This window comes from Eretmochelys imbricata, chromosome 25 (genome assembly GCF_965152235.1).
Source record: "Eretmochelys imbricata isolate rEreImb1 chromosome 25, rEreImb1.hap1, whole genome shotgun sequence".
NCBI lineage: Eukaryota > Metazoa > Chordata > Testudines > Cheloniidae > Eretmochelys > Eretmochelys imbricata.
In genome coordinates, this window is record NC_135596.1 from 11,971,067 (window position 1) to 11,987,412 (window position 16,346).

The following is a 16,346-nucleotide window of genomic DNA, read 5'->3' on the forward strand; positions in this document are numbered from 1 at the left end:
ACAGGTTTTTTTTATGTTCATGATTTTCTACTAACCTTGCTGGCGCACCTTTCATAGTTATACCATTGACAAGGGCGTGATGAAATACCCACCCACCTTCCTTACTGAAGAAAGACCGGGAATTAGAATATAGTGTATATAATATAAAAATATTATAGTTCCTTCTATTTGGCCTGACTTTGGTTAGGTCTGGCACTGGAGCAGAATGCGCTCCCATTCATGACTGAGTACAAATATTACTAAATAGTAAAGGAGCGGTTTTGCGCACACACACCTGCTCTAAGTAGCTGAAGTATGTTTGATATATACCACATTTTGAGTGCTAATGAATAGAAGACAAGGACTGCTGTGGGTACTTGTACAATATATTCTATTACAGTTAATGGAAAGTCACAGAGGAGGTATCCAGCTCTTGTGCAAGAATCAGTCATTAAGGGTATGAATTATTCAGTGATAATCCACACAGCATGTGCTATATGCAAACTCAAAAGGGGCCATATCCCTAACCCAACAATCCTATTGTTTAATTTCCTTCAGCACATAACAGATGTATGACAGGCAAGTAAACAGGACTATTCAAACAAAATCATGGGAGAAGCATACATAGGAGCAAATTGCTTTGTAGCAACAAGGCATTTTTTGAAAGAGTTGAGACGCTGCAGGCTGGAGAGAACACTACTGTAAATTGGGTCACCATTGCAAGGCCAGCCTCTAGAATAAGACATTTTTTTTGCCCAAGGTAGCTTTCCACAACACAGTTACAGGATTCCACTAAGATGAAAAACTGGGAAATAGTTTTGCAGGAAATTAAGAGTGTGGGGATAGAGATGAGTTAAAATTATGAAAACAAAATTAAAAAAAAAGAACAATGTCAAACAGAAGAGTTATACTGGTCCATATCTAATATGAAAACCAATATCTCTATGATCTGGACTAGTCAATAATAAAATTAATTCCTGTGCACATAACCTTGCTGCCATTTATTAAAATAATCAAAAAGTCATTGGGCCAGATACCTCCTGTAATTTCATTTTCTTCAATGCCATTATCCTGTGGATGAATTTGGCACATCATATCTTTTTAAATGTCCTATTTGCATGCATTGAAAATTATTGGATGAAATTAAGAAAAGGTTTTGGTTCTAGTGCACTAAAGAATAGTACCATTAAATTTGGATCTATGGAATTATTTTAATTTCAACACACAAAAAAGGATACTGAAACCCAGCCTGAAGAGGGCATACTAATGATCCCAAAGCAACATCGTGACAGTCTGGCAATATTACCATTTCATAACATTGAAATAAACATTCACAGTTCCAACCTAACTTGGAGGGGGTCTGACCAAACATTAGATCAACCCACTCAGAAACTTAGAGCTGAGTGGTAGAAGAAGTTCCTGAATTCAATAACCAGGAAATGGCTGGTTCATTCTGCAAAGGAAATGAGTCACCCAAACGCATCCAAGAGGAGCAATGAAGACAGGAAAGAGCTGAAATAACATGAACTGATAAAGACTGGAATAGCATAGACCAGTGGTTTTCAACCTATTTTTCATTTGCGAACCCCTAAAATATTTTCTATCGATGTACGGACCCCTTTGGAAATCATAGACAAAGTCTGCGAACGCCACAAGTTGAAAACCACTGTTCTGTGGTAATGACAGCCTTTCATAGCCCGCTTAGACGTGGTCTGCAGACCCCCAGGGGTCTGCAGACTACAGGTTAAAAACTACTGGCTTAGACAGATAGCACTCTCTCAGTTTGTAATAGATTAAAAAGAGGGAAAGAGAAATAATCACTAGATTCTGTAATTAAACATGGAATTTTCATTCGTTCAGTTTTATGCATACAAATTATATCTAGGTTTGATTTGACACAGTTATCACATTAAAATCCAAAAACCAAAATTTATAATGGAAACACTGACAGACATTTCATGAATAGTGCTTGGGTAGTACAATACTTAAGGCCCTACTTGAATTGTGAGATGATTGTCAAAAAATTACAGCTGAGTTTTGGACAAACCTTGGAAAATTGGAGAAAAGTAATAATGGACCTTATTATTGGGGTAATAAAGTCTATTATTACTTTTCTATGATTTTCTACTGTAGGCCACTTGGGGCTGAGAGCCAGGGATCCCGCTGTTGGCTACCCAGGGCTCAGATTGGGCGGCCAGGGCTGAGTTGGGACTTCTGCTGTCAGCCACCTGGGGCTGAGAGTGGGGGCCTGGGCCTAAGAGTGGGGGCTTGGGGTTGACAACAGGGGCTCCCGCTTTCAGGCTCCGGGTGGCCAGGGCTCCCACGGTCAGCTGGCAGGGGCTCCTGCTGTCAAAATTGCGGTGGAAGCCTAATATTGCGGAATCCACAATTTCCACAATATTGCAAGTTAAGTTGGGCTTTGGCAATGCTATTATTAACTGATCCCTGAAAGACAAGTAGCAGGAAGTACCAGCATTTGGCTGTCGCAACAAAGCAATTCCATTATAAAAGTCTATTTTAGGGAGTTCTTAACCTAGTTATAAAAAATTCACTCCTCATTGAAACTTAATATCAATTTAAAGGTCTCAATTCCAAACCCAATTTATTTAGTAATACACTGTTGCTACTTGTAAGATACAGTTACAGAATGCAAGCCCACTAATTGAATTTATTTTCATTCTTAATGCTTCTGTATCCCCAAACTGTTTGAACCAAAGGGGAAAATCCCCCAGTTTCTAACTACCTAGGTTGCTTCTGAATCCGTATCTGAGGAATATGTTAAAAAAAAAATATCAAACACAACGGGAATTTTAGCAGGACTGACAGCAATACAAAGATACTTATACAATAGGGAGTGCTCTCTCCACTAGGTCTATCCAGCCTAAGGATTCCCAGAGCTGCGCTGTGATATCATGAACAATGCACAAGAGAATGTTCTGGCATCTTAAGTTGCTGCAAAAGTTGCAAATTTTGTTTAAAACAAAACAGCCATGTTAATTGCAGGTCACTTTTAAAAAATAAGGGGACTATGTTTTGCCATTTGGCAGAAGGACAGAAGTGCCTTGGGGATGATTTTAAAAAAGTCGAAGGCCTCATTCCTTCAAATACTTGCAAACACGCATCCGCACTGGTGCACACTCTCCCACCCCCATTTACTACTGTGACTAGTTCCATTGATTTCAATGAGACTAGTCACAGCAGTGAAGTTATACAAATACATGTTTGCAGGATCAGGACCCAAGAAACTATTATAAACAAGGAAAAATAGAAAGTGACTGTTTTTTTCAATAAAAAATTATTTAGCATATTATTATTGTGTACAGTATATTTGAACACAGACGATCTTCTTGGAGAGAGAAGAATTGTTTGTTTTCATTTATCTTGAAAAGCAGAGCAGCTGTCAGGAAAGCAAGGTCATGAGGGCTGCTGGTTTTCACAGAAAATAACTGCATGGAAAAATTACCTGCACAAAGCATTTTCAGCTTGAAAACCATTTTAAAAAATACAGAGAGAGAGAAGCAGGGAAAGTTTCTCTGATGAAGTGAGCTGTAGCTCACGAAAGCTTATGCTCAAATAAGTTTGTTAGTCTCTAAGGTGCCACAAGTCCTCCTTTTCTTTTTGCTGATACAGACTAACACTGCTGCTACTCTGAAACCTGTGCAGAATGTGTTAAGCTCAACAGAAGATAACACATACAGTAAAGGTTTTAAAAGGGGAAAAAAACCTGGGTGTGTCTCCCAAAGAACCTTCAACCGCAGGGCTGGGGGTCAGGGAGAGGCTCTGTAAATCAGGCAGGGCTCCCTGCTGGCTTGTACAAAAGAGGCTGAATCATGCTGGAATTTAGCCCATTTTCAGTTGGGTGGCTGTTTTTTGTTTTTGGTGGAAGGAAGGTGAGGCAAGTCCTTTTTCCATTGTTTCCAAGGGAATGGATTTTTTTTTAAATGCATCATGTTCGCTCCAAAGAAAAATTGCATATTACCAGATGGTATATTTACTAAATGCACTAATTTTCTCTGTCAAAAGGAAAAGACATGATAAAAAAAGAACTTTTAAAAATTAACTGAGTAACTTTATTACCTGAGCAACACCCTTACCAGTGCACACAGGACTGAACAAATGAGTAGCTGAGTAACCTAGGACACTTCAAAATCAGACTTCCTTTTATGTTGTCCACAATCAAGTGCTGTAGGAAGAAATCTAGTAAAATATTGCTCAATCTGAAAATCTGTTTATCTGATATATTTACGGGAAATCTGAAGAGGCGTGCATGACATTAAATAATAAGTTTCAGTTACATTTCATTCATTCTTTCTGTCTTTTGTAAACCACATCATGACCATATGAAAGATGGCTTGCACAAGCAATAGTTCCTTGATGTTGAGTGCCTGTGTTCAAAATAAGTGGGATATCTGCATATGCTATAAATTGATTTGTAATTTTAATAGTTGTCAGTAAATTGGGTTTATTTTTTATAATTAATCAGTGGATTTAGTGCTAATTAAATTTCACTTGCTAATTTGTTGCTTCCACATCTTTCCATATTGTGAAATGGGGATGATAATCCTTTCTTTCCCCCCATCCTTTGGATATGTAAAAAAAGTCTGCTGCAGTTTCCACGGTATGCATCTGATGAAGTGAGCTGTAGCCCACGAAAGCTCATGCTCAAATAAATTGGTTAGTCTCTAAGGTGCCACAAGGACTCCTTTTCTTCTAGCTGCAGTGTTGGAGTCTAGACACTACAGAGATAGAAGGGTTTTTTCTGTCACTGTAATAAATCCACCACCCTAGAGAGGTGAAAGTTGGAAGAATTCTTCCATCAACGTAGCTGTATCTACTGTGGGGGTCAGGTTGACCTAACTACATTGCATAGGGCGTGAAATTTTTCACAGCTCTGAGTGAAGTAACCTAGATTGACCTACATTTTAGATGTAGATCAGGCCTTTGTCATGTTAGATTGCAAACTCTCTGGAGCACAGTCTGTGCTTCTTATTTTTAGCACCTAGCATAACAGGATTTGATTTTGGTTGAGGCCATTAGGCACTATTTAATACAAATAAGTATGAAAAGGTAAGAACTTACCTTTTCCCCACCTCAAGAGCAGCAATCAACACGGTGATCCATGTGTGAGGAAAAGTGATGGTATGTTCCAACACTTTCACAACTTTTTTTTACCTTTCTTTCAATCTGGCAGCAGTAAAGCCTTAGCCTAAGAAATGCACTTATGGTATACCTGATCAAGTTGCCTGAAGCTACATGGAATCAGCAGCCTGAAGGATTTGCCTCCAAATCGATGCTAGTCTATTATTTTATATATCTATATCTATATATCTTCTGTCATTACAGCTCCGCCAGTGGTAACAATGACGGGATGGCTACTGTAGACAGGGTTTAGGTGTTTCTACCACTGTGTCACCAGCACTCTTTTACGGAGGTGCTTCCATTTTGCTACCACCAGTGGAGCTATGCTGGTGGAAGTGCAAAGGTGGGAAGTTTTAAAGAAAAATTTCTATGGTGGGCCCAGGAAGAGAAGGAAACATGTCATACTAAAGGTCCTGTCTACAGGGCGATCAGAAACATGTAAGTTACAACTACCTTTCAAACACAGTTGTAACCAGTGCAGCTCTGATCCCAGGGTGGATGGAGCATTTCATTCAGTGCTGCAAAAGGGATTTTCAGTGAGGTCTGAGCCTTTACTGAAGGCAGTAAAGTTAAAGTGGCAGTGGTTAAGAGATGGGATTATTACAAATAAGAACAATGAAAGTGAATTGCTGCTAGAATTCCAGATGAACAGACCTTATCCATTTTAAGCAGAAAATTATCATTGTGTCTAAGGAAGCGTATGGCTGTACAGCAAAACAAGCTAGAGAAAGGAAACCAAATAACTATGGTGCATCATAAACAGGTTAGTAAGGGGGAAAAGGAGTTATTATTATTTGAATTACAGTAAGCACTAGAGGACCTGATTAGAGTCCCCTTTGAGCTGCATAGGGGCAAAGTAAAAATACAATGCCTGTCCTAGAAATCTTACAGTGGGACTCCATTTGGGAACAAGCAGGTATCTTCATGAATCTCTCTGAAGGAGTGGGGCCTAAATACACACAGCATGGACTAGATGACCTTCAGGGGTCCCTTCCAACCCTGATATTCTGTGATTCTGTGACTGAAAGACAGCTATCTCTGGAGCGGAAAGCATCAACTAATTCAGGGGTTCGCAAACTTCATTGCACTGCAACCCCCTTCTGACAAAAAAATAAATTACTAAACGACCCCAGGAGGGGAACCGAGCCTTAGCCCATCCGAGCCCCGCTGCCCCGGGAAGGGGGGCCTAAGCCAGAGCCTGATCCCTACCGATCGAAGCGGGGGCACCAAAGGCGAGGCCCAAAGGTTTCAGCCCCAGATGTGGGACCTATAATCTGAGCCCCACCACCCAGGACTGAAGCCTTTGGCCTTCAGCCCTGCACAGTGAGGTTTGGGATTCAGCTTTAGCCCAGCTCCCAGCAAGTCTAACACCAGCCCAGGTGACCCCACTAAAACAGGGTTGTGACCCACTTTGGGTGATTTCTGAGAATCACTGAACTAATCCATGTAACCCATGATGGATGGATGGATGGATGGATGGATGGGTGGGTGGGGGTAACAATAGGGAAGATTTTGGTCAAGAAAGCTGGTGCGATCCTGCCTCTTATGAAGAGAATCCTAATGTCTGGACAGAGCAGATAGAGTTCTTTATCTCTTTCATTAAATATTATTGTGCTCTCACAGACACACAGAATAATTTTCTCCCCAAACCACCAACTCCAGTTAAAATAAGGTTGATTTTATTATATAATTTTTAAAAAGTAAAACAATTTGATGTATTCATAAATGTTAATGAACTGCATTTAAAAAAAAATCCCCAAATGACAAAATGTGCTAAATATTTAAGTACTTTTATAAGAAGCACATGTTCCTTCTAGCTTCCTGTCCACACTCAGGCTGGCTGTCTAGGGAGTGAGGCCTTTTGGGGCTTCCTTGCCCACATTCACTATGGCTGCTTAGCGCGGTCTTTGGACTGTTTTACCATATTTAAGATGGCCACCCACTGCATGCGTACCCATATTTAATATGACAACCCAACGGGCGCGTTGGAGATCTTGCCCATATTCAAGATGGCTGCCCAGCGTGATTATGCCGTTCTTTGCCCCTATTAAAGATGGCTACTCAGTGTGGTCATTGGGCTTCCTACCCGCTCTCAAAATGGCTTCCTTTCACAATGCCGACCGTTCCTCCAATCTCGCCGCGCACCCACTCTTCATCCCGCCCCCTGCCTCCCTTTCAGCCAATAGACTTCGCAGCAGCCGCCCCCGGCCCCGCCCCCTGAGGCGAGTGATCCCCGCCTGTGTCGTCAGGCCGACAACGGCGGCAGCCAATGGGGTGTTGGCGCGGGTGAGGCGGGCCGGACGGCGCCGCCATTTTGTGAGTCTATAACACGGAGCCGTTGGGTTCGTTCTTGCTATTCCGGCGCCTCCACTCCGTTCCCTGCGGGTCTCCTCTCTGTGCAATGGACGGGTGAGTCCCCGCTGGGCCGGGCCCTGCTACGGGCGGAGACAGGAGGGGAGTTGTTTGAGCCCTCACTGGGCCGTGGGAGAACTCGGGACCTCCTAAGGGGGCTCGGGCGTTACCTGCGGGGGCGGCGGCGAGCGGTTGGGGGGAGGGTTACCTGAGAGGGGTCCGTTGTGGCCCGGGGGGAGTGCCCGGCTGGATCCCCTCCGTCGCCGCAGCCTCCTACTTCCGCCCCGGGCCCCTGTGTCGCCGTGTGGGGCCGCAGTAAGGGGGTGGGGCGGTCCCCCCGCTGCCTCCGCTCCGAAAGTGAGGCGAGGCCGGGGCGAGCGCGCGGGGCCTCGTGCGGCCACTCTGGCGTTCGGAGCCGCGCGCGCTCGGAACTTCCCTGCTCTCTTCCCCTCTCCCCCCCCCGCCCCGGGTGTTTCCAGCCGCCTCGTGCTCAGCTGCCCGGGCGTTAAACCCCCCTCCCCCCCCCCCCCGTGCGTCCGAAGACACGGTGCATGATACTCGCTTCCCTGTCTGCGCGTGGCTGGGCCCTGCCCTGGTCCGCGCACCTGGGGGCGGGCACGCGCGCTCACCCCTTGTGGAACCCCCTTTCCGTGCCCCTCGGGAAGGCTCTTCTCTCTCCCCCCCCTTTCCCCTTCCCCAAAAGAATCCAGACTCCCCCGTGCGGTCGCGGAGTGGGAGGAGGGTTGCCATGTTTCCTGTAAATTGCCTGGGTGTGGGCCGTAGCGTCTGCTTGGGGAGGTGCCTGGGAAGCGCTGCAACGTGCACCCACTCACCTTAGGAGTAGCAATCGCTCAAGATTGTACCGGGCGGGGACTCTCGCAGGCGGCAAGATCGTGGCTTTGGGCGCACCCAGAGCTGCCTCAGTAATGGGTTACGCTGCCATTGTCCTGGCCTTTAACAAACGCGTTTTGAAGTGTAATTTGGCGTATACACGCTCACGCTAGGCTTTGAGGAGCTTGAATGCCTTCGGTCATAGTTAAGGAATTTAGTGGAAGTATGGTTCCCCTTGCCCTGCTACCTGGGCATCTCAGTCAAGAATTTTAACGTTCATAAACCAGTCGGAGAACACTTCAATCTCTCTGGTCACTCGATTTCTGTGGCTATTCTTCAACAAAAAAACTTCAAAAACAGACTCCAACGAGAGACTGCTGAATTGGAATTAATTTGCAAATTGGATACAGTTAACTTAGGCTTGAATAGAGACTGGGAGTGGTTGAGTCATTACACGAAGTAAAACTATTTTCCCTTGTTTACCCCCCCCCCCCAGACGTTCTTGTTAACTGCTGGAAATGGCCCACCTTGATTATCACTACAAAAGGTCCCCCCGTCCCCCCCCCGCAGCAATAGCTTATCTTAAGTAATCACTCTCCTTACAGTGTGCATGATAAACACCCATTTTTTCATGTTCTGTGTGTATGTAAATCTCCTCACTGTATTTTCCACTGAATGCATCCGATGAAGTGAGCTGTAGCTCACGAAAGCTTATGCTCAAAGAAATTGGTTAGTCTCTAAGGTGCCACAAGTCCTCCTGTTCTTTTTGCGAATACAGACTAACACGCCTGCTGCTCTGAAACCTGTCAGGTTAAGCTGTAACAACACAACAAGTCTTGTGGTAGTGTTTCCTTGCCCTTCTGTTGTTTAACTATCAACCTTTTCCCACATAAAACTTGCCTTGCTAATGATGTGGCTCCTGTAGTTTTGCTGGATTCAACTTTTGAATGCCAAGTAATGCTGCTTCTCTCTAGTGACCACCCCATCTATTTTAGAGGCACTTCAAAATGTGGTGCTTATTGAAGACATGACTTAACAGAAATGAGACCTTCTTATTTACCTTGTCTGGAAGAGTAACTACAGCAGTGTGCTGACTTTTAAAGAGAAGAATGTTGTCAGTCAACCCAAAATATTTGGCACTTCCAAAGAGACAGTATTTATGTATCCCAAAACCCTAAATTAGAGAGCCTAAATTAATGACTGGCTTCGTAAAAAGTTTCATTCACAACAATGTATCTGAAAGGCATCACAGTCTGGTTCCTTATATGAAGACTACCTTAGTTTGCTCAGGAACTTCAGTTCAGCTTGTTACACTTTTAACAGATAACTGCTCAACATGTTGAGTTGGGATAAAACTTTTTCTATAACTTTAATAATTTACAGCTGTAACTAATTTGAAAAAAATGCTATTGTTTTTGTGAGTATTCTTTCTACTAATCAGGCTACATTGTAGCAAAACTAGCTTGGTTATCTAAATTAAAATATTTATGTAGACAGTTGTAGCTTTTCATCCTGTAGTGGAATTGCAGTGGAAGTGGCAGTATGAGCTGAAGCCTAAAATTTTAATTATTCCATGTTGGTTAAAGATCCCAGGACATGGTTCACTTTCCTTTCAGAGTCTAGCTGCTGTTTGCTGGGTTCGTGATGAGATGTGTGGAGTTTGTTTCTTCTGGAAATTGTTCCACTTCTGCATAGCTAACTGTCCATGACCTTTCATCAGTATTTTTCTAATGCTTGCAATCCTGCTTAGTTGCATTCTTTTTCTTAAATTGTTTTTGGTATAAATTGTCTTGTTAAATATGCAAGGGAGATTGATATGGCAAAGATTGCATATTAGAAAATGCCCAAAAGAATGTCATCCCAGATCACTACTTTCAGTTTTCTGTCCATCATTCCAAAGGAAATGTTAATCTTTCTATGTGAAATTAAATTTTGCTGGAATTGGTGGCCTGTACTGTTAAAAACTAGGAGAAAACTTGGTAACTTAGGCTTGGTTGCCAGGATCAGTGAAACTTGCTTCAGAAATGGCTGTTTAAGAGTATATTCAAACTGAAAACTGACTTCTTTTTAAAAAAATTGTCTAAAAGCTGTTGTGTTGTGTATCATGTGACCTTAGTTATCAGATTTACAAAAATGTTCCCGAACGGAACAGTTTTTGGCAACTAAAAAAGCTGTTCTTGCTGGATAATTTTAAATACCATTCTCTGTAAAGGCTACTTTATGTAAAACATTTCCTGTGTGTGAGGCCCTCAAGATGAACAGGAAGCAAAAGAAATTGCTCAAGGATAACTTTGAGAGGTTTGGAAACTTTAGGTGCTCCTCACTATTTTTCTGCCTCTCTGGATGGTTTTTCTTTGATTCAGGTGTGCAAGAAGAACTCTGAATGAATGGCAGAAATGGTATTTTTTTTAAACTGAAGAAATACCAGTATGTTAAATAACTTCGGAGTGGTTACGTGCACAGCATTCAGTTGGATTTTCCACTGATGTACAGATGGGTTTAATTACTCCACTTTAAAGCTCTCCCCCTCAAGATAAAACAAAACCTATCTGTCTTCAGTGGTGACTCTGAACACCAGTGGGATTGTAAAATCCTGCAGTCTCATACAGAGTTTTTTTTAATAGCAGTCTGAGCTAGAGAAACCATAGTGTAGTTTCTTGGCATCAGCCACTGGAGTAGATTGTGACTCCAGCTTTAAATTGCTGGGTTATGGTGACATGGCAGGCTGGTTCTGAGGAAGAAGTATGAGAAGTTGAGCTGGCTTATGCTAGTACCGGGGATTGTTTAAATTGGTGAAACCTGAATGATTTTGTAATAAGTGTGAACAGTGTTAATTACCTGAAAAATTACTAACATGCAAGGGAAAATGTAGCAAATGTAGGTTGTGGTAGAATTAAATCCCTTTGAGTGGTAAAATGTTTCTTAATGCAATTATGGTTACTTTTTTCATATTGCTGTGTAGGACTGCGTAGAACCCAACTTTTAGCTGTTTTCTGTGATTCAGTAGTAGGTTATTGCAGACCTATTGGCTTGTGTCTGCAGGATCCTCTATCATTCCAAGTATTTGTACAATGTATCCTGTACTGGGGAAGGCTGACACAAGAATTCAAGGTTCATGGCATGGTGTGTACCCTGAAGGGCTGCAGCAGTGGTTCCCAAACTAGGGTTGCTGCTTGTTCAGGGAAAGCCCCTAGAGGGCCAGGCTGGTTTGTTTACCTGCTGTGTCTGCAGGTTCGGGGGATGGCAGCTCCCAATGGCCGCGGTTTACTGCTCCAGGCCAATGGGGACCGCAGGAAGCGTTGGCCAGTACGTCCCTCGGCCTGGGCTGCTTCCTGCAGCTCCCAGTGGCCAAGAATGGCAAACCGCGACCACTGGGAGCTGCAGTCGGCTGAACCTGCGGACACAGCAGCTAAACAAACCAGCCCAGCCCACCAGGGGCTTTCACTGAACAAGCGGCAACCCTAGTTTGGGAACCATGGGGCTACAGAGTCAGTGGATGTGTGCCACCCACCTTTACATCACTACTTTACCATATTTTGGACTTCCTACAGCTCAGTACCTTAGTTACTCTACAGCGGCGGTTCTCAAACTGTGTCGGGATCCCAAAGTGCGTCACTACCCCATTTTAATGGGGTCGCCAAGGCTGGTGTTAGATTTGCTGGGGTCCAAGCCCCAGGGTTTCAGCCCCGTATGGCGGGGCTCAGGTTACAGGCCCTGCAGTGCAGGGCTTGGGCTTTGGTCCCCTTTCTGGGGGTCGTGTAGTAATTTTTGTTGTTCGAAGGGGGTCGCGGAGCAATGAAGTTTGAAAACCCCTGTGCTAGAGAACCTCAAACATACTGAAAGAACTTATGCCCTGATGCATGAAGTTTAATGTTCCTTACAAAATTTAAGCTGTCTACACTGCCACTTTCAGTGCTAAAACTTTAGTCGTGCTGTCATGCTGTAATGTGGGCAGTGTAGACATACCCTCAATTATCACACTCAATATTCTTGATATCCATATAACCCTGGGAAATCACCTTTGTTGGTTTTTGTTTGCTGGGTGGAAGTTATTGTAGGAAATGTATACTGTTTTGGGTGTATGTGGGGGTCACCAAGGTTTTGTTTTCACTAAGTACTTTTAACCGTCGTCCTGCTATTAGTTTAATAATTGCTGTCACTATCGTGGAAGTGCGACTGTAAGCCATGCACAGGCTGTTTTATTCAGGTTTAGATGAGGCAGTGGTATAAAAGCCTGTCTAGTCTATGCAAGCAGTTCCACTGTTGCTTACATCATTGGTATTGCACCATTCTTGGGCGAATTCCGGAAGCATTACTAACCCATCTTTGTAGAGGTAGCCCCCTGAGGGTCAGCTCCCTTGAATTATTCTGCTGAATATTTGTGCCAGCTTGATAGTCTAAGTATAAAGTTTTGTTTTAAGAATGCTTTAGATATGGATTGTATGGACTATATAGGTGAATACTAGTGACTGTAGGAGATTAATTTTGACACTTCACTCTTGCTGTGACTTGGCTCTTGGTTGTGTGCTGTTTGTCTTACGTTCCTGTGAAGAATACTGGCTTTGGTACCTGCATGCTCCTTTCTGTGGTTCTCTGGCAAAAAGGTGAAAGTTCCACTGTTAGAACTAAATACTTCGGGGTGTTGGGTCTTCACTGCAACTTCAGTTTTTTTTTCTTGTATGAACTGTCTTTGGTTCACTTGTGAAGATGGGTGCATTCTGACTAGCTTTTTTCTTACTGCTGGATATTTGTGGCAAACCTATGTAACTTAATCCTCTTCTTTCTTTTTTCCACAGCATTGTCCAAGATATAACAGTTGGTACAAAGGTAGGCACTTCTTGCTTTTTCTTTTTGCACTTGCTCAGTATTTGACCTAGTTTAGTGTTAGTTGTAAACTTATCTAAGTTAACTCTTCAATTTTAAAGGGTCTGTTTCTTATGCTACATCACAATTGTTTTTAACCAGAAGGCTTATTTAATTTTCATGTGTATTTAATACTCAAGTCAAGGCCTTGTTTTTACTCTGCTGTTGGAGGGCAGAAAGACACTTGTAATTGTCAGATGAGATGTTTAAAAACAGAAAACACAAATAATGTTGTTCAGACAAACTTGTGTTGTATCCATATAATGGGTAATACATCTTGAAAGAGAAACTGGCAGTTAATTGGATTGAGAACGCTCAACTTACTTCGTTTTTGTGGCTCTCCTGTTCAGTTGGATGTTGCAATAATCTTTTTACTGCTAAAATAAAAAGCATGTTACCCATTGATTCTTATCTCTTGGGAGTACAGTAAATATGACCTTTACCCTACCTAGTGTCTGGTTTTGAAAGTGCAGCCCTAACCCTGAGACTCAAAGTGCTGACAGGAGGAGCCTCCTTATCAATGGAGTATGGTAATAGGCTGCTGCTCAAGGAGGAAACTTTGTTCCTGAGAACTGCTAAACTGGAATGTTCAGGATAAACTAGAACTCCTCATCTTAGTTCATTGCCAGAATCTTAATTGTTTAAAGAGTTAAATTGGAAGGATTCGTCAGGTGTGGCAAATGTGAAAAGTTGAACTGTTGGTGAAATGATTCAATTTGGGACAGGACTAAGAATTTAAACTGAGCTAAAGATTCATGGTGAGACAGGTAGCTTATGTTACTTCATTTTCTATTTTATATATTGCCTTAAGCACAGGGCCATTTTTGCTACATAAAATCTAAAAGCACTACAGGGAAGCTATTAAAGCGTAGTGTCTTTCATATTCAAAGAACAGAACTAAACACTAGTAATGCCATAACTGTGGGCAAGTCTGTTAAAGTTCTGTGTGGTTCCAGTGAGCAGCAGACAGGTGGAGAAGAGATTGGCTTAACATCTATAAGGGAGAGGTTACTACTTGTGCTACAGTATTTAAAACTTTATTATTAAAAAGTATGAAAATGGCAGTGTCTAGTTTCTGCTGTGACCAAATTTATCCTGGCTTTCAGTCTATCTGCTACAGGGAGGAGTTCACATTTTGAATAGGTTGCCATGCTGCTTTATGGGCAAGGGAGAAAAAACTGAGTTTTGGTTTATAATTAGATGAATAGAATCATATAGGTTAGACTTCCTGGAATCAGTCAATTACCTTACCCCTGGAGGATCTTTCCATGTAGTAGAACTTTTAGTGATGTCACCGTAATTCTACTGTAGTGCTAAAATGTATTTAAGATGCTCTAGCCAAAGGAAGCTCTCTAGTTATGCAAGGGAAAGCGTTTGCCCAGAAGGGTTGTGAAATGTTAATTTTTGATCTTCAAGCTCCAGTGATGGCAAGAACTTCAGGATGTGTTACATTTTGGGCATGCAGTTCTTATCTGTTGCATGATTTTAATTCCTCAAGGGGGGGGGGGAGAGGGTATGGTTTGTCATCTAAATGGGGATTGGAAGAAGTCACACGTCAGCACTTCCACTTCTAGCACAAGACAGAACTACTGTCGCTTCTATGCTGCAAGTGCCAGGGGGTATGAGAGATGGATGAGAACAAGAGGAAAATGTATACACCAGAAATAGTACCTCTTGTCAGTCAGGCCCCCCACTTTTAGAAAGCCAGTTCAGGTTTTAGAAGATGACAGGAGGAGAGGATTGAATCACATGAACTAGGGTAAGAAGTTGTCTGCTCATAAATCTTTGGAAATTCCCCTCTATGTGGATAAGTTTAGAGTCATGCCTAAAGTTGTGTCTGAAGGGTACCTTCCACAGCAAATAATGCAATACATTCTGTAGTATTACACCAAAATATGCCTTTGACTTTAGAATAAGTGCTTGGTTATTTACTGTTAAATCTAATTTCTAAAGTCTTATTTTTAGAGCAGTGGAATGCTTTTCTTCTGTGGCTAATGCCACTCTTGCCCCAGCTTTATTATAGGTAATCTTCTAATTCCACACTAGCATGTCCAAAGGAATAGGAGTCATTTCATTAGATCTCAAAAACCGTATAACCTTGTATGAGAATAGTTTAAGTTGAAAATAAGTTCACACTTACCTGCAAAAGAACTGACAACAGCATTTGCAATTGCTCTTACTAGTGTCCTCACTTCATTCTAGCTTCCTGTGAGTTTTTTTTGAGTAATTGGGTTACTGAGTATTGTGCAGAGGAAACTTTCTATACAGTCTGGAAGCATTACAGCAGGATTTCTGTCGAAATACTTTTTGAACGTTTAAGCTCTGTTCTTTGCTGCAGCTGTTAAGTGTGATTTCTTAGGGCATCCATTGTTAGCAGTCACTTTATTAACATCATTTTTTTCCTCCTTTCAAAAACAGATGTTCTTTATTACTGTAAGTTACTGGATAATTATAAAATTGAACAGCAGTTGAGACATATACCACTATTGAATCTGTAAAAGATTAAAATAGGAATAAGATTTACCTGGGAATGAAAAAGCTACACCACTAGCATCCATTCCTGAAAACTGTTCTGAGAGATTGTTTGCTGGCTGTGCTCTTAAATTGGCATGGGTATTAGTTAGATACATATGTTTCTTTTAAATCAGAAGTGTTAAATGATTTCCCTCCCCATCATCCCAAATTATGTTAAGGATATGCATGAGCAGAGATGGCAGAAACCGTATTCCTTTCAGTTCATTATAAGCTTGAAAGATCATAGATTTGTAGTGACTTTTTTTCCAGACAGTCTTGGTCCTTTTGTTAAGCAGCATGGTAAAGAGAATGGTAAACATCTCTTGAACTATACTGTTAGTCAATATACTGGAAAAAAGTGAAGACAAACCCAGCAGACTAATGTGGAAGGAGGGAAAAACAATAGGGGAATTAAATGTTACAAGTTATTTTCCTGATGTCTCCTTTTAGGTTTCAGTGGTAGCTGTCAGAGTAACAGCCGTGTTAGTCTGTATTCGCAAAAAGAAAAGGAGTACTTGTGGCACCTTAGAGACTAACCAATTTATTTGAGCATAAGCTCTGTAGCAGCAAAAAGAGTTCTTGTGACACCTTAGAAACTAACAAATTTATTTGGGCGTGAAAGCTTATGCCCAAATAAATTTGTTAGACTCTAAGGTGCCACGAGTACT

General features: G+C 42.1%; 1 protein-coding gene across 2 annotated transcripts in view; it reads left to right on the forward strand.

Annotated features, from left to right (window-relative positions):
• The first annotated feature begins 7,400 nt into the window (after positions 1-7,400).
• PTBP1 (polypyrimidine tract binding protein 1) overlaps positions 7,401-16,346 on the forward strand; it is a 53,088-nt gene continuing 44,142 nt past the window's right edge. The window contains exons 1-2 of one of the 2 annotated variants that reach the window (XM_077805416.1): positions 7,401-7,527; positions 13,098-13,128. In XM_077805416.1, the coding sequence (XP_077661542.1) occupies positions 7,520-7,527; positions 13,098-13,128 (39 nt within the window). In that variant the 5' untranslated portion in view covers positions 7,401-7,519. The remainder of the gene's footprint in view (positions 7,528-13,097; positions 13,129-16,346) is intronic. The other variant, XM_077805417.1, reaches the window with a different exon arrangement.